The sequence below is a fragment of the Erithacus rubecula genome (genome assembly GCF_903797595.1).
Source record: "Erithacus rubecula genome assembly, chromosome: 6".
In the NCBI taxonomy this organism is placed as follows: Eukaryota; Metazoa; Chordata; class Aves; order Passeriformes; family Muscicapidae; genus Erithacus; species Erithacus rubecula.
The window spans coordinates 22938533-22963540 of record NC_136688.1 but is presented as its reverse complement, the minus strand read 5'-3'; the positions used below and the strand labels follow the sequence as shown (position 1 = coordinate 22963540).

At 39.1% G+C, this 25008-nt stretch overlaps 1 protein-coding gene across 1 annotated transcript in view; it reads left to right on the top strand.

Annotated features, from left to right (window-relative positions):
• Nucleotides 1-25008, top strand: part of CSTPP1 (centriolar satellite-associated tubulin polyglutamylase complex regulator 1) — a 77909-nt gene that overhangs the window by 5419 nt on the left and 47482 nt on the right. Inside the window, exons 2-3 of the mRNA XM_079309160.1 lie at nt 3539-3641; nt 19102-19232. Coding sequence (XP_079165286.1) covers nt 3539-3641; nt 19102-19232 — 234 coding nt within the window. The remainder of the gene's footprint in view (nt 1-3538; nt 3642-19101; nt 19233-25008) is intronic.

The window sequence follows — 25008 nt, the reverse complement described above, 5'->3', positions numbered from 1 at the left end:
TATTTTAAAATAGTAAAATACATATGCAATATTATTTGGTGTGGTTATGGCTAAATGGAAATAGCTGTGATTGTCTAATCTATTGTAGAGAAATCCATAGAGGTTATGGATTGACTGTGGGTGTAATCCTCATTATGCCTTGTACTTGTAAGCTGAAGGTTTCTATGACTTGGTCTGGCCATGCTTGAAATGAACTGCCACTGCTTGGCCCTGAATTTGATTCTGTGCCAAAAGTGCATTCATTCCAAAATTCATTTTAAACATTGGGCATGTGAGTGATGGTGGAGTGTGAGCATGTGAGTATCAGAGGCCGTTCTCTTAAGTGCTGCAGGGGGCAGTTTTGGCAGAGCTGTACATGCTGCTACTGATTGGACTGAGGCTCCAAGTATAACATAACTGCTAGTGATTTAGTGATAGGAATTAAGATATTCTTTGCAAAGGTGCTTACTTAGCATCAGGTTATGGGCTGCCTGAAAAATCCTCTGTTAACTTAACTCTGTCAGATTCCAGTGGAAACCAACTGTTAGTTTTTAAATCTGGCAGCAAAGAGTGTGGCACCTAACAAATGAGTCTGGCAGGCACACTGGCTTCCTGTTTGGAGTAGTTGCCTGGGATTGCAGAATTGAGAATTTTTGTTATATTTACAGAATGTGGGTTGCATTAGAAAGTTCTGTATGAGTAGGGATTTTCTGTTTACAATAAGCCTGAAACAAACAAATGCCAAGGATGATATCCTGATGTAACACCTTCTGTGTGGAAACTGCAGTATACTGCAGTTCTGTCAGGAAGAAAATTAGTAGAGACAGAGAGCTGTAATAGCACAGTGGCATGAATATTTAGGCTTTACATTCTGATTTGGGCTTGCTGCCTTTTTATTGCAAAGTGGGCCTCAAGAATATGAGCAGCCAGTACATAATTATCCCTGAATTTTCAAAAACTATTAAAATGTATGAATCATCTCATTTATTTTGCCTAGAACTCCAAAGATTTTTGAATATGCTTGTATAAATGGTTAATGTTTCGGTAGAGTTCCAGTGTTTGTTATGGAAAGTACCATTTGTATAAATTAAGGAACTACTCTTTTGCTATAACCAGACTCCTGGCACTTTATTTTGCCTCTCTGGCCTGCTAAAACCTGTCTGCAAATTACATTTTGTTCTATGACTTTCCTATATAGTGTAGCATTAGTTGGGTTATAAAATACATTGCTTGCATCGTTCCATGGAACTAGGCAGTCAGTGAACAGGAAGCCAGAGCTGGAATTTGGTTTGGCAGTGTGAATTGTGCTACCTGGAAAAGAGCATAGCAGCCAAAGGGACAAAGAGGGAGACTTCTCAAGGAGATTTCAAGTGCTATTTTCTTTTAATTTCTCTGCTTACAATTTGTTCTTTTCCCCACACCTCTACCCACTCTTCTGGGAAATAGGTATAGAGGCTCTTTGCCAGGATCCTTAGGCTATGCAACAAAAAGCTTAGGAGAAATACCCTTTTACAAGTAATTGTATTCAACAGTTACCTATATATTTTTTTGTGTACATTTTGAAATGTCTAAAACTCTATGTTGAAGGTAATTTATTCTCCAGGAGCAGATTCAAAAAGTATTTGTTATGGGGGTCAGCCACTATGTGCTGTGTAGCACAGTGGGGCCATGCCTGTCTATTCCCAAAGACTTTTAGGGGAAGTTCATGACTCTAAAGAAGCAAAATAACATAAATATGGTTCACTGATAGTGGCTATTCTATGAAAGGAGAGTATACTTCCCCACAAAGTGTTGAGAGTGGTTTTGCAGGTGAGCAGAAGTTTATTGCAGGCTGAGATGAGTGGAAGTCTGTCTGCTAGTAGCATTTCCTGGCATAATCTGGTGCTGCTGACACCTCAAGAGGGGCCTGGGGAGATGATTGCTGAGTGTGAGAAGGAGCACTTCAGGAGGAGGGAGGAAGCATGGGCTGAAGTAAAGTTACCCAGTAGTTGCTATCTTGAGCCTATGACTGAGCTGCACGGACTCATTCTTCCCTCAGGGGACACAGGTGCGCAGAGCTATTTTTCTTTAATCACTCACATAAATTAAATTTATTCCTTTGCATTAAAATAATTAAATAAAGCTACGCCCTATATCTTTTAGTGCCAGATAATATCTTTAAACCTTTGGCTCACCATTTTGCTATCAGCTGCAAGGTATTTTCCAGGGTGTGCTTAACCAATTTTACCATTGTCCTGAAAAGTGTTCTAGGCAGAGAAATCCCCTGATAGCAATCAATATTCATGCATACTTTTAATCACTTTATCCAATGGGAATAATAATTTCCGGGCCTCTCCTGAGGTCCACCTGCCCCACACTAAGATGAAAGGACCTTCTGTGCTGTGTATCAAGTGGCACAGGCTTGATGCTTAGCAGGATATTAAACACAAATTAAAATGGTTTGGAGAATATTGATGTGGGTCTGAGGTTGGCCAGTTGCTGGTGAGGGGGTGATTCTGCCAAGTCTGGAGCAGATTGGCAAGGAGCAAGAACAGCCCTTGCCTTTCCTATATTCCCTAAGGGTTTTCTCCTGCTCTTTTTAGGACACGACACTACTTGCAAAGGTGCAGTAGGTTACGTGTTTAGGATGGAGGTGTGTGGTTTGGGAACAGGGTTTGTGTGCTTTCCAGGTTAGGAATGATTTTCCTGGGTTCGTTGTAACTTGCCTTCTGATTGTTGAACTTGTAGATTTGGAAAGTCTACTGGCTGCTAGCTGGCACATCACCTCAGACTCGGCTCTTTGTTGCTCCAACTTGATTTCTAGCCAAAAACATCAAAGAGACTCAGTGGTAAATCTGTGCTGCTTCCTCCTTGGCAAATGCTTGTTTTGTTCAATCTGCCCCCTGTAGAAGCAGCAAAACAGTTTGTGTTGCACTAAACTGTCTTTACTCAGGAGCCTTATAAGCAATTGTAATTCTGTGGTGGGGTACTGGCAGATCCACCATTTGTGAAATTCTCCCATGTTTGGCCTAGGCAGTTATTTGAGACTGGCTGTTGAGCAATATAAATCTCTCTTGGCATTCAGACCTGTTCCCCACCTGCCACATTCATTGATGGTTGTTTGGAAACAGATGTACTTTTATTTGCACCTTCAGGAAGAAACCTTTACAGAACAACCTTAAAGCTACTTGGCTTTGGTATAGAGGGAAGGGCAAGGAACACCTAAAGCTCTGCAACAGCCCCATCAAAACAGCATTGACAATCTGTGTGGGAAAGATGGCTCAGAACAGAACTCCTCTGGAGTAAGCATTTTCCAGTGAAACTGCCTCACAACTCCTCTCTGGGGATTCTAAAAAAAGAGTCATCACTGTTAATTACCAACTCTCTGTAGCCAGGAAGGAAAGTGGGGATTTAGGTGATGAATTTTGCTATCAATTCCTGGGAGAAAGGAGCCTCCATTCTAACTGAGGAAGCAAATGCTTGATGTCTTGTGTAAGGCACACAGCTGGGCTTGTCTGGCCCTGGGCTTTGCAGGCCCCTTCTATTCTAACTTCTGTCTCTTATTCTCTTTTATTTACAGCTCAACGACATGTCCTCACATACATGGAGGATGCAGTGAGCCAGCTGCTAGAGAACAGAGAAGATATTAGTCAGTATGGCATTGCCAGGTTCTTCACTGAATAGTAAGTACATCAGGATGCTGCCAATAGGGTCAGCCTGAGGGGGGCTTTTGGAAACAGACAGAGTACATGGAGAATGGAGCTGGACACGTGCTGGTTATGTTGTGAATGCTGGATTTTACTGGGTTAGCCAAGGGCTGTCTGAGCGTGTTTTGGAAATGTACAAGGGTTTTGTACAGTTCAGTACCTCTTCTATTACAAACATTTGTGTGAAGCAGTCACTCTGGGGAGCAGCAATTTTAAAAACATGGAAAACAAAATTCTGCTTGTCTTGGTCAGGACTGTTGGTATCAAACTGCGTGAGAAATACTGAAAAAACTGTTTTATAGACTGCTTCTGCTTTCTGCAGCACTCATTCTTCCTTTTTCTGAGTATAAATTTGAACTATCTCCTTGTGTGACTGTTGTCCTATTGACTGCTTTATTAGGACACCTAAAACCTGCATAAATCATTAAATACTGGATGTGAGCACTATCTCTTCTTACTAATTAGCAAAAAAAAAATTTGAGGGAAAAGCTGTGTGCTTTCTGTCCACAGAAAGTAATACTGACATTAGTCAGCTGAGCAAATAGTCAGTAAACAAGAGTTTAGGAAAAATAAAGAGCAGGATTACAATGACCTCCACCCAGTGATAACATTTCTTCACCAGAGTTGAAGGCAAGGTGGCTTTGAAATGCTAAGCTGAAATTATTATCCCAGCATCTCTGCAGATTACATTTAGTTTGCATCTAATTTCAAACTGACACTTCTGTGCCTTTTCAAAACTTCTGATCATATATACTTCAAAAATCAAATGGTGAGCAAGAAGTCATTCACACAGTGAAACTGGTCAAAACCCTTCTCTGTAGTATTTCTTCATCTTGATAGGATAACTATTTTCTTTTCACTTCCTGTTCCTCTTCTCTCTTTAAAAGAGTAAATAGTGACTCAAGACCATTATAATGAACAAAACCATCACCATAGAGTAAAACCCTCAGATTGACTTAGTTGCTAGAAATCTTGTTTTTCCCATTTATTTTCAGAGATATTGTTTTGACAATGTTTTTTTGTTCATAGTGAGTGTTTCGTGGAGTTTCTGATTTCATGAAAGACAGGAAAAGTCTGCATGTTCATTCATTCTGTAATATAGAACCAATAGTTCTCTTTTTTTCTTTTTTCTTTTATAAAATATCTGGAGTTTAGCAGATAAAACTGTGTCCCCATACCAAAATGCAAACAAGCTTAGTAATTATGACAGCTGTGAAGATTTGAAATGTGGATTCCTCATTTAAAGTGGAGAATAAGTGATAGCCTATATGGGTGTAGAATGTGAAGTTTAATACTATGAAAATGTCATATGTTCTTGTTCTGAGGGCCTAGTGGTGAGCCCTCACTATCCAAAAGATTTCTGTTCGTCTGCTACATTTGTTTTGGCTGTGCTTTGAAGGCTGCACTTCTCTCCCAAGCAAATAAACTTGATCTTTAGTCTCAACATCTTCAAACTCAAAAGATAACTTGTAAGATTCCAGAAGGTTTGTGGGCACTCTCCCAGTGTTTTCCTTAATCCATGTTTTTCTGCAAGAAAGGATTGGAATGTGCATGTTTTGAAGTATGCTACAAGGATTTGAGATGAAGGGACTTGGTATTAGGATGTCCAGTTTTTAAAATTGTCCTTTCCCTATTTATGCTAACTTAAAATTAGAGACCAGGCCCAGGGTTTAGAAAGCTAGCAGGCAGGCCCAAACAAGTGACTTCTTAAAAAGGTGTTTATGGGGTAAAAGTATGACCTGTGTAACTTTTCAGAAATTGAAATTAGACTGTCAAGGACTGGTGTTACATATTTTCCAAACTCCTCTCAGAGGGCATATTTTTCAAGATAGTGGTGTTCCATGGACCTCACTGCTGAACAACTGGTTTGGGTTTTTTTTTGGTCTTGTTTTTTTTTTTTTGTTTTTGTTTTTTTTTTTTTTTTTTTTTTTTTTTTTTTTTTTTTTTTTTTTTTTTTGTTTTTTTGTTTTTGTTTTTGTTTTTGTTTGCTTGTTTGTTTTTTGGGTTTGTTTTGGTAATTAAGAAAATTTTGTTGGGACTTAGCATACCCGAGTGAAATTTCAGATTTGAAAATTAGGCAGTCATTTATCTCTGTATGGATTAAGCAGTAAGTATTTTGCTGGCAATGAGTATTTCAGTTGTTTCTAAGAAATGGAATTGGGTATGTATTTCACTGCTATCCACCAATCCATCATCTAGCACTGTGATTGCTGATTGCAGAGGGCTGACCTTAATCTCTACAGTTTTCTTTCCAGAATAGTTCTAGTCTTCAAGGATAGTTTTTTCTCCCACTTTATTCCAGTGTTCATTTGTCCCAGTCATGTGGACATCTGCTTTCAATCTTGGGAGTACCTTGAGGCTCCTCTCATCTGGCTCACTCCTGACCCTTACAGGAATAGGGATCAATCACCCCTCTGCCAATTAATCCACATCTTTTAGTTAAATAAGTAAAATTATGCCTCTCTTAGGACTAATCTTGATTTTATAGATATGCTGATATGCTACTGGTATTTGTTCATTACAAGCCTGAGAAATCTCAGCTCTGCTCTTGAATCTCCATGAAATGCAGACTCTTGAAAACCCTCTGTGTAATTACACACTAATGCTGCTTTGCTTCTTCCAGCCTAATGTCTGTGCCAGCATATCTTAAAGGAACATGTTCCCCCTATACATTATTTATCATCCTGTTTTCTTGATCTTTCCTATACTGAAGAAAAATAGGGCCCCCATGCTAATGTATTTGATCACGCAGAGGGAATGTACATAGCATCCCACTTTATATTTTCTGGGCTCTTAAAAGGAGTCTGTGTGTCTTTTTTTTTAATTTCATCTAAAAGAACTAGCAAAAAAAAAAAAGATTAAGAGACTTACTGCTAGTACATTTTACTTTTCTTGTAGGCTAACACTTTGCCTGAAACTTTCTCTTCCAGCATTCAGGTAGATGTGCTGCTCTGTTCAATACTCTTTGGAAAGTTTAGAAATAATAACCAGTTGTAACTTACCTTGGTTAGGAGACTGTTATTTCTGTAACTTTGTCTGCTTGATAAATCAAACACAAGTGGACTGAGAAATGGGAATGGACTTTTTTTTTTTTTTTTTTTTTTTTGAGTCTATATTCTTGTCGCAAAACTCTTCTCCTTTTCTTTTGTTTCTGGTGAAATGTGTCCTGACCACCTGCCAGCTGGAGCATGACTGAGAAAAGCATCTTGCTTTTAGCTTGCAGATGTAGTGTTGCTTCCACTGGACTCTGCAAACTCATGTCTGAGATCCCCTTTTTCTGTAAAGGATGTTTCTGTTGTCTTTAACTTGAATGCCCCTGCTGGATCTTGTGTGACAGTTTAGCAGTATTTATCTGAGAAGGCATCTGTGATGTGTGTGACAGGGTTGGGGGTCAGATACTGCTTTTAGATCTGTTGTGTGCCTGGCAATTCAAAATTCCAGCTCTGTACTGTGTAGAGCCCTGTTTTACAGGAAGGAACATTTGCTTTGTTCCTGGTAACAAGACTGCTGCTGCTACATAGTTTGGGACCCTGGGAAGGAAGATGTTATCTTGGTGAGAAGTATCAACTTCTAGCAATGAAAGTACCTCATTTTCTCTTGCTGTCTGGATTGGCTGGAACAATTTGTTCAACTCTTTCCTTTGGGACAAATATGATACCACTCCCTTGGCTTTCTCTGGCAGTAGACACAGGCTTTGGTATCAGACAAACTTTTGGCTTGTTCAGTCCTTTATTGCAGTGCAACATTACAGAAATAAATCTGTAGAGTAAACAATGTCCTCCTCTTTGAAAAAGTCTCAATACCCTTGAGGGAGGAGGACAGGGGGGAAGGGCCAGGAACAAAACAGATGGGATGCCCATGAGAACTAAGCCACTCAGTGAAGGCAACCTTAATTGGCAACTGGAAATAAGCTGAATTATCCGATTATGAAAAGGAGAGATTCTTAGAGCTAGCTTAGAGCCATCAATTTTCTTTTTTCTTTGCATCTGTATGCATAGGCCTTATCACCATCATCATCTTGCTGTCATCTGCTCTGCATCTTTCCCCTTTTCAGAGTAACTTGTTTTGTCTTGTTTGCAAGGATAGTGTAAGCTCTTCAAGACAGAAATGGTATTGTACTGCATGTACTTTACAGCACCTAGCATTGTAGAACGTCGACTCTGTGCTTTGTACAATTACAGTACAAACAGCAAAAACAGTAGTGAGAAGGTCCTTAGGGCTTTGACAAGTTGTGCCAGATTTCTTTTCTGAGACATGAAGCCATTCATTAGAATTTCTCAGTACAACTGTTTGGGGGAGGGGCATTGGTTGTTGGGTTTTTTAGTGTTAGTTCTTTGTGATTTGGTCAAATCAGTAGTATTTGTGAGGTATTAATACTTTTAGGATATTATCTAAAATATTGATATTCTCTCTGATATAATCTTCTGAGCAATTGCAAAAACCCCACAACATTTCATGTGTTCTTCAAATACTGTCCTGTTTCCTACATGTCATCCGCTCTGGAGAGAAAAAGATAAAATTATCCCACTTGATGCAAGACTGTGCTGAGCCATGTGATCAGTATCAAGCTGCTGCTGTCAATGACCTAGCTGTGCAGCAGCCCTTTGGGCTGAAAATCTCAGCTGGGATAATGTGCTTGATGGTTCCTGACAGGCTTTTACTTGGGATTCCTTGATCCCTAGGGCACTGCGTAGGACTGCTGTCTGCCTCTCCTTTGCTCTTCAGCTATCAGTGGTAAGAGAATGAATATATGAACTCAGACACAGCATTTGTGCCAAAAGCTCTGAGGAGGTTTTACAGCTAATGTGAATAAGTTGCTGTGAAGGAAACATTTTGAAATGTCTCTCCACAGAGTACATGGATTTGCAGGATTGAATTTGTTGATAAATCTTTCTGGGGAACCTACAGTAATTGCATATTTCTCCACTAAGAGTGTTGCTAATGGACACAAAGCCTTTCTGTTGGTGCCTTTATTGTCTTCCAGTCTCACCTCTACAGAGAAGCATTGTCAGAAGGGCAAACTCCCTTTCTTGTAATTGAATTTCTCCAGCCCACCTTACATACGGGATTTCAATACCTCCTGCACACTGTGCACAGGGTATGTGTTTTGTATGAGAGCTATGGAAGATTTGGAGGTTGTAGATAACTCTAAGATTTAAATTATGTGAATTTTGTCTGTAACCTGTAGATCTGTCACCCAATGTTTTTATTACAGAATTGCTTTATGACAGAAACAGCATTGGGATTTTGATATGACAGCCAGGGTCTGTGAACTCCTGATTTTCCCAGAGTTGTTTCTCTGTAACAAACATTGCAACAAGTCCTAACCTGACAAACACGGTGGTTGGGAAAACTGCTGTTGTGTAAACAGCTGGAAAAAATGCATATATTAATTTCAATAACACAATTCCCACTGTAGTTTGTACATGTTGCCAATATATTAGTAAATGTAGTATTTTCTTACATTATTCTTGAGAATCTTATAGATGAGTGGATACTCAGATGTGTCCCTTGCAAAGAAATACAGGGGGGATAAAAAGGTTAAAATTTTTTTTGGTAAACAGGATTATCTTTAAAGAATTGTAGTAAAGCAGTAACAGAATTGAACTTAAAAGAAAGCATTTACCAGTGATGCTCTGTATGGTAATATACTCCACATAAGGAACTTCTCATACTGTTTAGGTGACAGAAGAATCCACAGGATTTGCTAAAGCAAACATATAAATGTTAGCACTCTATATCAGCATCTTGTCAGCACAGGATAGTTATCCATGATAACTGCACTTACACACTGACTTGACCTGCACTGTGCTCTTGCTCTTTGAAGAAAGGTAATCACAATTTCCATGTGCAGTGTGATCAGATTATGATGCTCCTAGTATAGATTGACTGGAGTAGCAGTGCAGTCTTTGCCCACTTCTTTCCTATTCCTTTACATCATGGAAATTACCTATTTACTTGTGGTCTTTTTCAGAATAGCTGAAGCAGGAGTTGGCTGACTACTTTATGGAGACCTTATGTAATTGGATATATTTTATTTGTTCTTACAGTCTTGAAGGCTGAAATGCAACACATCTGCCATGAAATTGAGCTTCCTTTAGGTTAAAGCCAGCTGCATATAGGTGGTGTGGATAGCCAATAAAACTGGAAAGAAATTTCCTAAAAGCCAGAGTCCAGGAATGTGGCAAATGGTACAAGCGTCAAGACAATATAAATCTGAGTTAACTGTGTACTTTTTCTTTGTATTAGAGTTGAAAACTATGCTCTCTCTAGCTTTAGTTTTTAACTCTAGTAAAACCCTTATTTATGCTTCCAATTTTTTTTATTGCTTTTCATCACAGTTGCTGATATTACTAATACAGATTTGGAGAAGTATATGATCCCAGTTGGGAGTTAAAATCAGACTTTTGTGACTTCGAAAGTATGAACTTTTACAAGCTGGGGGATGAAGAGATTGAGAGCAGCCCTGCCAAAAAGGCTTTGGGAATACTGGTGGATAAGAGGCTGGACACGAGCTGGCAATGTGCATCACACCCTTTCTGGAAGTTTTCTGTTTAGTTTTACTTTCTCCATTAGTCTGCTTTTTAAAAAAAATTATCTGTGATAGTCTCTAGTTCCCGCCCTGTTCTTGCATTTCTTATCAAGCATATCTGCTGTAGTTTTGTTTGTATCCTTGCAGAAGTGAAAGGGCCCTCAAGTCAGAATTTGGGATCTCTGGAAAATCTTATATTGTCCATCTTCCACTGAGGAAAGTGCGTAGTAGAGTTTGCTGTGATGGAAACTAGATATTCAATACTGATGTAACTGACAAGCAACTTTTTCCATCATTCTGAAAAATTGCTCAGTTGTGCTTGCTTGAGTTACTGTTGGAATATATTGGAAAAGATGAGAAAGATAAATAGTGGCATATCCACCACAGATGTAGTGGGACTACTTACAGTCTTTTGCATTCAATCTGCAATGTGTATATAAAGCAATAATCTCACTTCATGCTTGGTGACATGCAGGAAAAATTGGATTTCCTGAAGTATTTCTAAGTGTTGTGAAGGCAACTCTTTTAGTAATGTGAAATTGAGAACTGGAATTAGGTAGAAATGTACACAAGAACAACAGCTTTGGAAGAACATAGCAGCATAGAAAGTTTGGTACATGGTGGCTTTTCCCACATTCTATGTGGGGATTTAAAAATTATTCTTAAGAATGGAAGGTATAGTTTTATAATTTTCTGTTAGTATTATTTTCTTTTTAACATACTATTTTCTCCAATAAAGCTTTTGAGTCTCAAACAGTAAGAGTACCACTGTTGCATACATGGTAACTTCATGAATAGCAGTACCTCTCTCTGTATTACTAACTCACATGGTTTAGTTCTTGTTTTAATGAAGCACTTTGGCATGAGTCTAGGCTACTTTATGTTTATAGGAGATCAGTTTTAGAGTTCTTGGCTTCCATCTGCCTAAACCTGTAAGGCTTTCTATTAAATCGGAATCAAGTAGTGTAAGTTTGAGGAATACTTTATTTTTTCCCAGAAATATCTTTAAGGAAAGATGGATCAGAATTGAAGTTGGGGTTTGGTTTTTTTGTTGTTGTTGATTTGGGTTTTTTTCCCAGTTTTGTGTTGTTGGAAGAACTTTATTCTTCGCCTGCAAAATGTTGAGGTGCCACAGAAAACCTTGAGGAACATTTCTAATTGCTTTGCTGAGAATATATATGTTCCCTTGTGAACAAGGCAAACAAATGGAAAGTTTTTCCTAAAGTAGATATGCCAAACTAAAAATCAGCAAATGTTTGCAGCAACGGGGTCAGATAAGATCCTATAATAGTATTCCTTAACCTTTACAGGATAAAATCCCTTAAACAATAGCAAAAAAGGCAAAAATCTAGTTTCTAGAAATCTGCATGTCTTCAAAGAACCCGGTGTTTTCTGTGCAGTGCTATGTTGGAGCCATACAGATCCCAGAATACATTAGCTTTAGTAACTTGCAATAACGATGTCCTGCAAATTTAATGTTATTGTGTATCTTCAAGTGAATTAAACAATCTGGTCAGCACTGTAGCCAAGCAGTTGTAGTGAGGACAAAGTGGTTTAGCTAAGCAATCTCCACATGCAGAGTTAGCATTAATGTCAAATGATGTAACTTCATCCATATTAAGGAATTTTGGCAAGGTTCATTTGTTGCCATGATGAAAATATTGGAAGCTGCTCAGTCTTTGATGTACTATAGTTCTTGCCAAGGCAACTGAATAGGTGAGAGAGTACCAGTTGTAAATTTTTTCTTCTGAAATTCTCCAGTCAAACCAAGGCTGAAATGAGCAAATATGGAATCTGTTTGCATGGCACCATTATTAAATCTCTTTGGAACAGGTATTCAGTTATATTTCAGTATTTTGTATACCATCAGAGTCATAATGTGATTGGGCTGCTACCTTTTAAAATAACTAAAAGTCTAATTTATAAAACATGGAACTGTCTTTACAACAGGAGAATTCATGCAGAATGGAGCAAGCAGGCTCTTATACTTTGGCCTCAACTTTCTGAGAAGTCAATTTGTCTTTACTTGGGATTTTACTTTGATCTTAGGAGTTCAAAATGGATGCAGTTCCTCAACATTTTTCAAATGCATACTCCTCCTTTGGTGGACATTTTTGCTTTGGTATCAAAATCCATCTGCAGCTGATGTCAGTTCATAGCTACTTTCTGAACTGTTAGACAAGAGGAAATCAGGGGGTTATCTTGTGTGGCTTGTGTTTTTAAAAGTGTTTTTCATCTTTGTGCCATCTCCCTTGCCACAGGTTCACGGTATGGTTTCTGTGGCATCTTGAATGAATTCCACAGCATGACAAGGAGTACAGAAATACTTGTTGGTTAACAAAGGAAGCCAAAGAATGGAGATCATGGCTGTATGATAATGAAGCTAACAGGGGACTTGCCTCTCCCATACTCTCAGAATACAGAGGGTTATAGAGCAGTTTAGAAGGAATTTTCTTCTTGCCCCAAAATGTCAAGTTGGACCAGTCTGGACAAATACTAAGTAGATTAGCCAGCGAGTTATCAGTTTTCCTTGTATAGTTATAATTCTGGATTGGTTTATTGTTTATGTATTTAGTTTAGGTTTGGGCAGAAAAAGGAAGGGTTTTTTGAGCGAAGCTGGGTAGCAACGTGCAGTGATCTCCCTAAAAGCTAGTTATAATGGTGTTTGTGCAGCTTCCTGTGGTGTGCAACTTGCATAGTTTCCTACTGTAAAAACTGAATCTCTGTTTATCCCAGCAAGAACTCTCCAGACTCTGAAACACGGAGTAGTCTGAAATTGCACCTGATCAGTCTGAAAGAGCTGGTCATGGGTGATTGATGCTTATCTGTGAAGGCTTCTTTACTTTTCCCTTAAGCACCTTGGAGGGCTTCTGCAGGGCTATTTACGGTCTTTCATTGTGTGCCCTTTCCCATCTTCCTGAATACTAGGCTTCCCAGCTCATAATTCTAAGAAGAAGCTTTATTTCACAGTAGAAAGGGGCCCCAATATGTGGCCTATTATATCCATATCAGCTTGCTTACCCTTTTCAAACAGCTATTGTGTTTTAATAGGGCCCTGCCTGGCAGGGGGAGTCCTTAATTCCTGCTATGTAAGAATGGTCAGCTTGAGTTACAGCAAACTGCAGGATGCTGCTCTGATCAAAAGGCCTCTGTTTTTAAAGATTCCCGTGTCCCCACCCCTCCCCGTTTGCCTCTTTTTTTTTTTTTTTTTTCTTTTTTTTTTAATCCTGGGCTAATAATTTAACACAATATGATCATTTTAGCTTGTGAATTGCAAACCTTGAGGTGTTAAATTACTGACCTAGCATATGAAAAATTAAGGGAGAGGGACTCTAATAAATATAAAGGCTTTCTGGGTAATAACAACCAAGCACAGCAGCTCCTTTAATCCTTTCCTTCTCCAGAATCTGTAAACTGGTCTCAGAGGGTTTGATTTGCTACAAAGCAACATAAAAAAGCTTGTTCACTGCCTACTCTGAGCTGTGTCACAGGTGCTGTAGTTAATTTCCTTCATCCCAATACATGGCATAATCTCTGTACCACCTGTATTAAGTCTGCTAGAGATTCCTGGCCTATATCAAGAAGTCTGAAAGCACATAATTAAAATTTGTGTCATTCCTTTCCCCCTTTCCACACCCATCAGCTGAAGTAAACTTTAGTGGATGAGACAGAAAGGATCTCAAAAAATCCAGTGTCTGTGTTTGCAGTGTTATAGCACCCAGTCTTGCCAAAATTTTGTAGTGTTAATGATTTCCTATCTGCCTGGTTGTTAGAAAAACCATTTTCCCTTAAAGCCAGTCATCAGGAATAACTTTTAGCATCTGTTTTGTCTTAACACATTTCTGAGGAAATGTCTAAAAATCTGCTAATTTCATTAGGGAAAGATGGTGGTTTCCTTGAAGCTGACCTCAGTGTCCCAAGTTCTAAGATCTGTGGAATTTAAAAAAGCACTTGAAACAGTGGCTTTTAATTGAGGAATGCTCATGGTCCTACACTACCTTCCAAGGTGAATAGCTAAAAAAACAGTCCAGTGATTCATCTGAATATTGCAAATATTGTAGTACACTTAAACCAAGAGGTGAAGAATAAAATGATCTTAAGCTACTTTCATACAGCAGGAATTTAATAAGTACAACAGTGATAGTGACTTATTTTTTTACCCAGTTATGCTTCCAGTTTTAAGTGTTCCCTCTCAGGGTTCCTTCTAGGCAAGGTAAACCTCACTTTGCTATCTCAGAGCATAGCCTTGGGCTAAGTGCAGTGAATCATTTGGGGATGCTTTGTTGTGGATGAGTTATTTAACATCAGAAAGAGCGTGTTTTTAAAAGCTTTTTGTATTTCAGTATTTTCTATTGCTAGAGCTATTCTTTGTTACCCATTGTAGCATAGTCTCTAATCCTAATACTCCTGGTTATCCCTACTTACTGTGCTTTAATTCACACAATGAAGCAGTCTTGGAGCTCTGAGTTCCTTTCAGATAGAGCTAAACTGGAAGATGTGTTCCTTCTGCAAATGAGCATTCAGTCAATGGGACTAGATTAGAGCTAGTCCAGAGCGTGTGTCAAGAAAAAACAAATCCTGGATGCCCATAATATTGACATGAAATCCTCTGCACTGTTTTTCTCTACAGATGCTTTGGTCAGTGTAAACATAGCCTCTGACAGCAACTTTGCATTTGAGACTACCTTATTTTTGCTTGAGACACTCAACTCTGTTTTAATAGCTTAGACACTTGTGTAGCTGGCAAGAAAAGTGTGTGTATGTGTATGTGAATGGTTCATGCTCAAGAAGCCTTCAAAATTTTTTGTTCATCATGCTCTCGATAGAAAACTCAAGCAGAATGCTGTCAATTAAGAAAAAATGGTCATTATTCGCTGTTTTTCATTTGGTAGATGAGAGGTCCTGTAAGCTTGCTCAGCTCTTTGCATGGTAACCAAAGGTGACACCTGCTAGTGGTACAGCAGGGTCCTGGCAAGCTCTTCCATCCTTCTCGAGGACTTGGGACTCTGCATTGTGCATATTTGGCTTTGCCTGAGTTCAGCAGGCAGAGGCTAACTGCTATAATGGGTTTCAATTGAGATGTTACCATAGCATCCTGGGACTTTTACAATCTATTTAGAAGTCCAAAGGTTTGAAAAGAGTGCTTGAAAGTTTCTGAACTCTGGCAGGTTGCCGAAATGTAAATACACAAAAGACAAAGCCTTGTGAAAGCTGCTCTGTTCAGAGAAGCAGCACCTGAGTGCTAGAATTCCCAGCACAGCCATTTTTGGGAGCTGGGGCTGTTTATCACAGTCTACTCCCAAGCCTTTTCTTTTCCCCTCACGTGTCTGTGCCATCCCAACAAGCATAGCCTGGATGATGCAGCCCTGTCAGTAGTGGTGTTGGAGGAGATTGTTCTGGGATTTGGCTGCTCTGGGTCATGGGAAGGAATAGAGTGAGAAAGCTTCCTGAAGCCCTTACTGTAAAAATTTCTTTAGGTATCCCCATCAAGTGAGAACCTTGCTTTATTCTCTCTTTCTTCAGGATTTTCTCACAAGCGAATGGAAAAAGCTGTTTTGTTAACAGAGTATCCAGTTGCCTAACAATTCTTGTGTGAAATATTAATGCTCACAGTAAACTGGTGTTAACTAATGAACATTCAATTCCATTTGTAGTCTTGGTTTCAGCATGACAAATAAAATCACATCATTAGGAACTGTTGTTACTCTTCTAATTTGCCTGCTCTATTTACTGGTAATGTAGAGGACTGAAGCTTGGAGGTTTGGAGACTACCACAGTTGTTGAAAGCTTTCTTCTGGAAGGAATCTCTTGCAGATGGCTGCACTTTAAATTCCTAAAAGAGGAAAAAGAGAAGTTAACTAGAGAAGTGAAAAATTATTTTCCCTGGTTCTGGGTTGCCAAACTGAGGACAAAGTAATAACTTGTTGAGGTACTCTGTTTTTTCCTAAGTCTTTCTTCTTCAATGTGCTGAAAAGCTCTGGCCACTTAACTTTGCTAACAGTATAAACTGTTCATTGAGAGGAAGACAGAGGGAAGAATCTCAGCAGCTGTTCATCTTGCTAGAATGATTGAGCTTAATGGTGAAGTTTCTTCCTTTATTGTTGATATCTTGCTTAAGCCATTCCTTTGAGTGCAGCTTGTTTCATTTTTGTATTCAAAAGGAATTGGAAAAAAACATCTGTTTGCATGTATATAAAAATCAAGGTAAGGTGTTGGTCATATGCCCTACCTACTGTTGGAATACCTGTAAGAACTTGGGTTGTCATAATTTTTCTTTCTTCCAGAAATATTTACCTGTAAGATTGTAAGTTACATTAATGGTAACTTCATCTCTGAGAAGCTGTTAAAAAAAGGTGGCCAAGTTATTTTGGTACTGCTCATCTACCCATGATTCCCATAGGAATTTCAACATATATAGTTTATTCAAAATATATAGTTTTCCTGTCTCTTGTGGTGATAGTGACCCTGTCTAAGAAGAGATTTGTTTTTAGGCTACATGCTGGGTAGCTCCCATCATGGGCTGACTCTTTTGAGGTGAACTTTCACTAGTTATAAAAATGAATTTATGAAGTAGGATGTCTGAAATGTAGCTTCTTAACTGGGATAAAATTCTGCCTCCCAAGCTTGTAATCTTGAGCTTTTGGGGGAAAATCCTTCTATTGTATAGTTAAACAAAATCCTCCTTTACTCAACTAGCTGGCGGCACTTGGCTGCCAGCACATCCAGGTGTGCTGATGTTCCAGCATATCCACCCACTCTTTTAACTGAGTAAGCAACAAATGATATCATACCCTTCTGCCTGCTAGGTTTAGAGCCATCCCATGCTGAATGTGCAAGTGACTAGAGTTTTTGCTTGTTAGAAATAAGAAGTAATATAGTAGGGCTGTCTGCTGTGAATTAACAGTATGTTAGCTTCATGTCTGGACCTTTCTGCTAGAATTGTGTCAGGATCTGTTTTCAAAATTTGCATGTTTTGTAAATGTTCCAAGCACCATAATTTGGTGCATTTAATTGTATTATTGTGCCTTCATTTTCTTTCTCTTCCAAAACGTCTCCCTTATGTGTGTTATCTTTCTGAAAGCTGCCTTCTTCTATTACATCAAGTTTCTTCTTTTTCATCTGTATCCTTCTTCTCTCCATCAGTCTGTCAAATCATCAGCGAAACAATGCAGATGAGAAATGAAAGAAGTTGTACAGGCTGTGGTTTGGGATGAGAAGATCTGAAATTCCATTTCCAGCTTTGTCACAGGCATCTTGTGGGACATTTTGCAAGTAACTTTACCTTACTCTGAACTTGATCACTCTAAGGCAGTGAGCGACAGCACTTTGTAATGAATACTCTTTACTTGCAATGATAGTCATGTAATTTTGGCATATTTTGATCCAGCACATGATTTATTTATTTACTTCAATCTCTTGAGACAATGGTTGTGCTTTACTTTACATGAATAAGGTTTCATAAATATGAAATACTGTATTTGTCCATGATATTTACAGAAAGAATATTCCTGATTCCAGGATTCAAGTGTCATGAGTGTTTCTTAATCACACGGTGATTGTAGTTATTTTGATTTACATTTCCTTCTGGGTAGAGGGGCTTGAAACTGTGCTCTGGACTACCTTTCAACACATGACAACAGATTGTTTGCTTGCATGTGTTTGAGAACCAGGATATTAAAAATGAGAAATTGTGATTCCTTTTGTAAAAGTTCAACGGCTTTTCTCCACCCAGACACACACACACACACTTACACCCACTTACACCCAGTTGTTACATGACTTTTTAAATTTTGCTCAACTCTGTCTGGTATTATTCTCTTTCAAATGTGAGACCCTTTTCTGTACTCTGAAGAATAAAGTAATTTAAAGCCTTTATAATTAAAGAGGTGATTTAAAATTGCAAACTGGGAGGGTTCACACTGACCACTGGATTTTGTCTGTTGTGGAGATGCTACCTATGGAGAGGATCTGCTGTGATGAAAGTAAACTTGTATCTTTTCATTAATTCTCTCCTGTGAGGGAGGGTTAAGCTGCTGTCCCAAGTGAATGTTTTAATGATCTCTCTGGAGTGTTTCAAAGCTTTGTCCCACTTGCATGATGCCGAGTGAAATGCACAAAATCTATCTTTGAGGCAATCCTGTCATTATACCTTTCGGTATATAATGTTTGTATTTGCATTTCTTTTGTTCTTGTATGTTGAGCTTTACCATGCCCAAAGGAGAGCTTCTTGCACTTCAGAAAAACCTTTGTAAGACAAATGTTTGCTGTAATAAGTTAGCTTAAAGTGCTTACAACTCATATTTTAGAAATTTATACTAAAATACAAAACCATGAGCATCAAATTAACGTACATCATAATGACCAGCTACTCTTTTCAAAATGAATTAGTGCAAATTTTGTTTAGTAATGTGTCAATCCACTTTTCATCAAATTGGAGTAAATTTTATACATCCAATAGTCAATTTTCAGTAACCTAGAAATGATATCTTGAGGGTTCTCTTAAAGAGGATTTTTTTGTGGCTTTAAAGAAAACTGTAATGAAAATAGCAGTGAAGTTCAAATGGTACTAAAAGAAAGGGCATCTTCTGGTCAAATAAACAACAGTAACTCTTGGCGAGCCATTTTCCAATGGATTGTTTTCAAATACGTGGGTCTTGGACACTCCTTGCTGGGTTTCTTTAGAATGAATTTTACTTTCACAAACCTCTAATTCCTATAATTAAATTTCAATGTGTGGTTTTTGCAAATAGTCTTCTCTCTAGAGAACAGATGAGTATAAACTTTAGAGATTTGGTTTCACAAAATGTAATGGCCAGTGGTTTTCTTGCTACTGTTCTAGTTGTTCCCAGAACATTCATGTTGGTTCAGCTTTCTAACATTCTTGTTTTGATTTCATGTCCACAGTTTCAACAGTGTGCGGCAAGGAACACACATTTTGTTCCGTGAGTTCAGCTTTGTTCAAGCCACCCCTCATAACAGAGCTTCTTTTCTTCGGACCTTCTGGAGGTGTTTCCGAACTGTGGGAAAAAATGGAGGCAAGTATTACAGCATCTGCTGCTCTCCTGTTACCTTCACGTGAAAACTGTTAGCCAGGCTATTAATGTGTTACAAATACTGACCCTTCACATTGTGTTCTAATACTCTAACATTAGTAATGGGGAGACAGCATCGCGTTTCCCTGTGGAATGGTTAAAAATGGCTCCCAGAATAAAGCTGTGTAGAGGCACCTTGTTGGCAGTGCTACTTTGGTTACAGAACAGTGTGTCAAGTACCAATAGATCAGAGGGCCTGTGCATTGAGATGGATAAGAAAGAAAAAGTGCTGGAGGTTGGTGGCTGGGACCTAGAGAAGGTTAGAATATTGAGTATGTAGCATGAGGGAGGGGGTGCTGAGATTCTCAGCCAGTTGGCTCCATTAGGAGCCTGCAGAAGGCTGGGTTCATAGTGGTGTGGGGTGGTTAATGCTGCCACCTCAGCTGTACCTGAATAGTCCTGCCAGAGCTCCTAGAATGCTGATGGCTGTGGAAGAGGGACCACTGACAACTGTGTGACCTCTTCCTCAGCCCTACCCACAAGGAAAAAGCTTCAATTCCAAAATAAATACTCGGCCCTGTGCTATCATGTCTAGCTATTCTTATATTGCACTTGGTATATTAGGTATTACAGAGCTGGCCAGAGTTCAAAATAAACTCCTGTGACTGCATGCAACTAAAATTATGTTTTATTTTACTTTTTAATTTAGTATTTTAAACAAATACACTCTAAGTTTTTGTACAAATACAATGTTGGTGGGTTTTTTTTTTTTACTATAAGCCTAATTTTTTTTAGGCTATTCAGCCTCATTTCTTCTTGCAGAAAAGACTAGAACTATCTCTTAAATATAGATAAAACCTTGCCTTCTGGCTAAGCTTTGCAACACTTCTGCTTTTGATGAACACAGTTTGACAGACCGTGAATAAAGACCTTTTTGACATATGCCATCTAGAGCTTTGGCAATTAAGCAATCATAGTTAAACATGACAAAATCTGTAGTAAGCTACTGAAGTAACTGACTATGCTATCTGTAACACCTTCCTCCCAGTGAAAGATACTTTGTTATAAGTAATTTACTTTAGTTCAGGCATAATATTTTAAAGATTTCAGGTAGATTATATGATACTAATTTTGCAGTATGCAGTAAGGACATAACTGATTTGAGATCAGGTCATAGTCAGGAAAAATAAAATGTGGACTCCTAGAACGTATTTCTATGGTGGAGTTAGAGACAACAGTAAAGAAGTCATCCACCAGAACTGCAGCTGTTAGTGGTAAACCATATTGAAAAATTGAGAAGCAGCTCTCTGATGCAAATTATCCATTGCAGTACTTTCAGTGCAAGTTTTCATCAAACTTCATTTATCCAGCACCGACCCCAGCCAGATGAAGGGCATTTGGATTTGTCAAAAAGAATGGAAAAGTTTTAGCTTTGTAATAATATCTCCTTTCTGTTTAATGTTCAGTAGTTTGTCTAACTAGAGACAGAAATGTATCACTTCAGATAAATTACTGTCAATATTTTCATCCACTTAGTCCAATTTCTCTTTTTCTCTAGCCATAATTATGGACTAAAACCTTCATATTTCTCATTTCAGTTTTATTTGCTATGGAATTTTTTTTTTTCTATGCCTGTGTGTAGGGGAACTCATAACATTCATGACCACTTAAGGATTAAACTAATTTACTGAGAAGCTGAACCTGTGCAGTGTGGTGGGTGAAATTTGGTCATTACCACACTGAGGCATAGACTAGATCTGGGTTCTTTTTTTGGCTGTGTTTGTGTGGGAAACCTGTGCTGAAGCAGACTCCTGGAAATGACTTGTGGACTCCTGGAGAGAGGAGGCCATGCTGGAGCAGCTTTGCTGACAGGACTTGTGAGTCTGTGGGGAACTCAAGCTGGTGCAGTGCATTCCTGAAGGACTGTACCCCATGCAAGGGACCTACTCTGAGCAGCTTGTGCTAAGCTTCAGCCCTCAGGAGGGTATTATGCTGCAAAAGTTTTGTGGAGGAGTGTGTCCCATGGGTGGAATGCCATATTGGAACTGGGGAAAAGAGCAAGGAGATAGAAATGGCAGAGGCACTGTGTGATAAACTTCCTGGTGTCCCTGTGTCACTTGGGGGTGGGAAGGTGGTGAAGAAATCAGGAGTGAGGTTGAGCCCAGAAAGAAAGGAGGGCTGGGTGGAATGTTTAAGATTTGGTTTTATTTCTTACTATCCTATTGTGATTTCATCAAATCGAGTCTGTTTTGCTTATGGCAGTAACTGATGAGTGAACTCTCCCTGTCTTACTCTTGCCTCATGAGCATTTCATTATATTTTCTCTTGATTGTCCAGTTGAGGGGGGAGAGTGACAGAGCAGCTTTGGTGGGCACCTGGTGTCCAGACAGGGTCAAACCACCACAAGGAGGTGGGTGCATTATAGAGTCCTGGTAAGACATTCTGCTTATGGTTATATACTATGCAACAGAGCATGGGACAAACAACCTGCTGTTCCTGAAATTAATAGCAATATAGCTTACCTAACATAGGAATATTGCTTTGGAGACCTGAACTAGAATTTCTGCATTTGATACCCTGTGTCAGGTGTATGGAGTGTTAGTCACCAAATGGCCACTTTATGTGAATGGAATTTCTGTGTGCAGAAACAGTTAAAATTAAACCCTTTGTTTTCCACAGCAAGATTCTGATCTGCCCCAGTTTTCTCTCTGGGTTTTTTTCTGGGCAGGGATTGCTCCATTCTTTGTCACTGATTTATGTCTGTGAAGAACTATGAAGGCATCTTTTGTCTTCCTGTGTCAGAAGTATTACATTCACTAACTTCCATGTCTTCTAGGATGTTCTTGGTTTTATTTATTTCTTTGTCATAGATGTTTTTACTGCTGTTTCCCTATCTCTCATTTACTTTAAATTTCATTCCAGATTTGAATTTCATGTTTTAGAAGTGAGTGAGTGGTGGCTTTTTCCTAATTTTCTCCATCTGTGAAGGCTATCCCTGATAATTGACATAAATGTCAACCCTGTGAGAATATAAGTCCACCTAATAAATAACTTACATCAAAGCTTGTACCCTGTCTGGAGGGAAGCAAGAGAGAATATTAGAAATTTAAGATTATGCAATTTCCAAATTTATACAAACTCACAAAACCCCAAACAAAGAAAACTCCCATCTTTTCACTTCTGAGTGTGTAATTGGAATTTTAGAAAAGTAAAAATACAAAAAAGTCTCACAAATAAATTAAGTGATTGCTTAATCTGGCTGCTAGCTGTTTCTCCTTAATGCAGGGAAATTCACTGCTTTGTCTGTCAGTTTTAACCATGGAATGTGTATGTCATTCACCCAAGCAGATGCATCTAGCCATGAGTTCTCAAATGGTCAATAATAGAGAAATCTGTCTGAAAACAAGCAGTGTTTAAGTGTAACAATCTGTGTATGTGCAGAACCCTGTGTGCAGTAATTGAAATGGACTAACATTGCTGTATTTCTTGGGAAATTGCTGTAGATGTTACTTTTCTACTTAATTCCTTATCCTTTTGAATTACTGGGAAATAGCTCTTCATGGAGAAATATAGCAGATTTTATGTTATTTTATTTTTCTATGATGTTAGCTCTGTTACTTGATGGGTTCTGGTTACATTGACCTTTTTAAATCCTTTTGTTTGGAGACTAGATTTATTTTTTCTTTTGTCTCTGAATAGCAAGGGAAAATTACTAACTTCAATAAATGTAATGGTAACACTTCAAAAAGTAAAGAAAAGTTTGTTGTTTGAGGGGGTTGTTTGTTTGTTTTTTCTTGAGAGGATTTCTTTTTGGTGATATGCTGGATCTATTTTACAGGATTTTCCAGTCATTTTAGAAGCCTATTAAGATGTGGAGTTCTATTTTTGAGTGTACATAAGCATATCTGGGATTCCATGCATTGGGAATGTGATACCAGGACTGAAGGAAACAGATGAATGCGATCCAGTGTCAATAAACTGAAGTTTCTTGGTGAAAAAAACTTCACAGAATTTCTAATGACAGAATCATAGAATATGCTGTGTTGGAAGGGATTCATCATGATCACTAAATCCAGTTCCTGACCCTGCACAGGACAACCCCAAGAATCACATCATGTGCCTGAGAGCGTTTTTCAGATGCTTCTTGAACTCTGTCAGGTTTGTGCTGTGACCACTCCCCTGGGGAGCCTGTTTCAGTGCACAGCCACCCTCTGGGTGAAGAACCATTTTCCTGATACCCAGTCAAAACCTCCCCTGACTCAGCTGCACATCTTCCTCATGTCTTCCTCGAGTCTTGTCCCTGGTCATGAGAGAGAAGAGATCAGTGCCTGGCTCTCTACTTCCCTTTGAGAGGATGCTGAACACCACAATGGTTTCCCCTCAGTGTCTTCTCCAGGCTGAACAGAGCAAGTGACCTCAGCCACTCCTCATAAGGCTTCCCCTCCAGACCCTCCACCATGTTCACTGGCCTCCTTTGGACAACCTGTAATAGTTTCATGCCTTTCTTATATTGTGGCACCCAGAACTGTCTCCAGCACTCGAGGTGAGGCTGCCCCAGTGCAGAGCAGAGCAGGACAATTCCCTCCCTTGCCCAGCTGGCCATGCTGTGCCTGATGCACCCCAGGACACACTTGGCTCTCCTGGCTGCCTGCAGTCTCCACTGCTGACTGCAATCCACTTTCTGTCAACCAGGACCCTTGTGTCCCTTTCCTGTGGCACTGCTCTCCAGCCTTTTGCTCCCCAGTCTATCCACATCTGATGGGGCAACCCTGGATGTGCTGAATCAGGCACCTGCCCTTGTTAAATTGCAGAATTACCAGACTTCTTATTTGTTGGGGTCTCTGCAGGGCCTTTCTGCCCTTGAGAAAGTCAATAGCTCTGCCCAATTTAGTGTCATTGACAAACTTAGTATTCCTTTGAGTCCCCCATCCAGGTCATTTATGAAGATGTTGAGAACTAGGCCTAAGATGGAGCCCTGTGGAACCCCCCTAGTGAGGGGTGACCAGTCTGTTACCCCATTCACTCTAACCCTTTGTGCCCTCCTTTTAACTTGTACCAATGATATGCAACACTCACAGAGGTGGTTAGAGGACAGCTAGTGTTTGTTGAAGCATAATGATCAGTTAGCAACAGATTTCTCCCAGAGGAAGGCAGAATGGCCAGAAGTCTTGTTTTCCCTCTGCTTGTGCTTAAATTGACCTCTTGGAATCTATCTGACCTGCTCTTTTGAATTGTCTGTTCCTCAGGACTCTTTAATTAAAACTGTGCTTTCTCAGTTTAAACGGCCCCTGCAGAGTTCTGCTGTGAAGCCTCATAAGGTCAACATATGCCTCTCCCAACCCCCATGGCTTTCATGTCTTGCTGGTTCTCTGTTTTTAATTAAAAAGATTTTTCCTTAAATGCTTTCCAGCCAATTAGAGAAATTTTGTGCTGAGAAACTTGTTCCAGGCCTGATGTACTGAGAAGTGAACAGAAAGCTCAGTCAGAATCATTGGCACTTCTTTTCTAGAGTCCCAGCTTTCTTTGGTGCTTTTCAACAGCTTTTCTCTTTTTTTCTTTGCACCTCCCCTCCTCCCAATTTGCTTCCAGCAAAAATAGCTGTTGTTTGATACCTTAGATATAGCACTGAAATGTAAAACTGCTGCAGAAAGTATGTTAGAATATCTTGCCTGAGAATCCTTTTTGCAGACACTTGCCTCCCCTTCAGACAAAACATACTGTTACTGTTCATATTGAAATAAAATATTATAAAATGACCATGTTTCTTGCACATTCATCA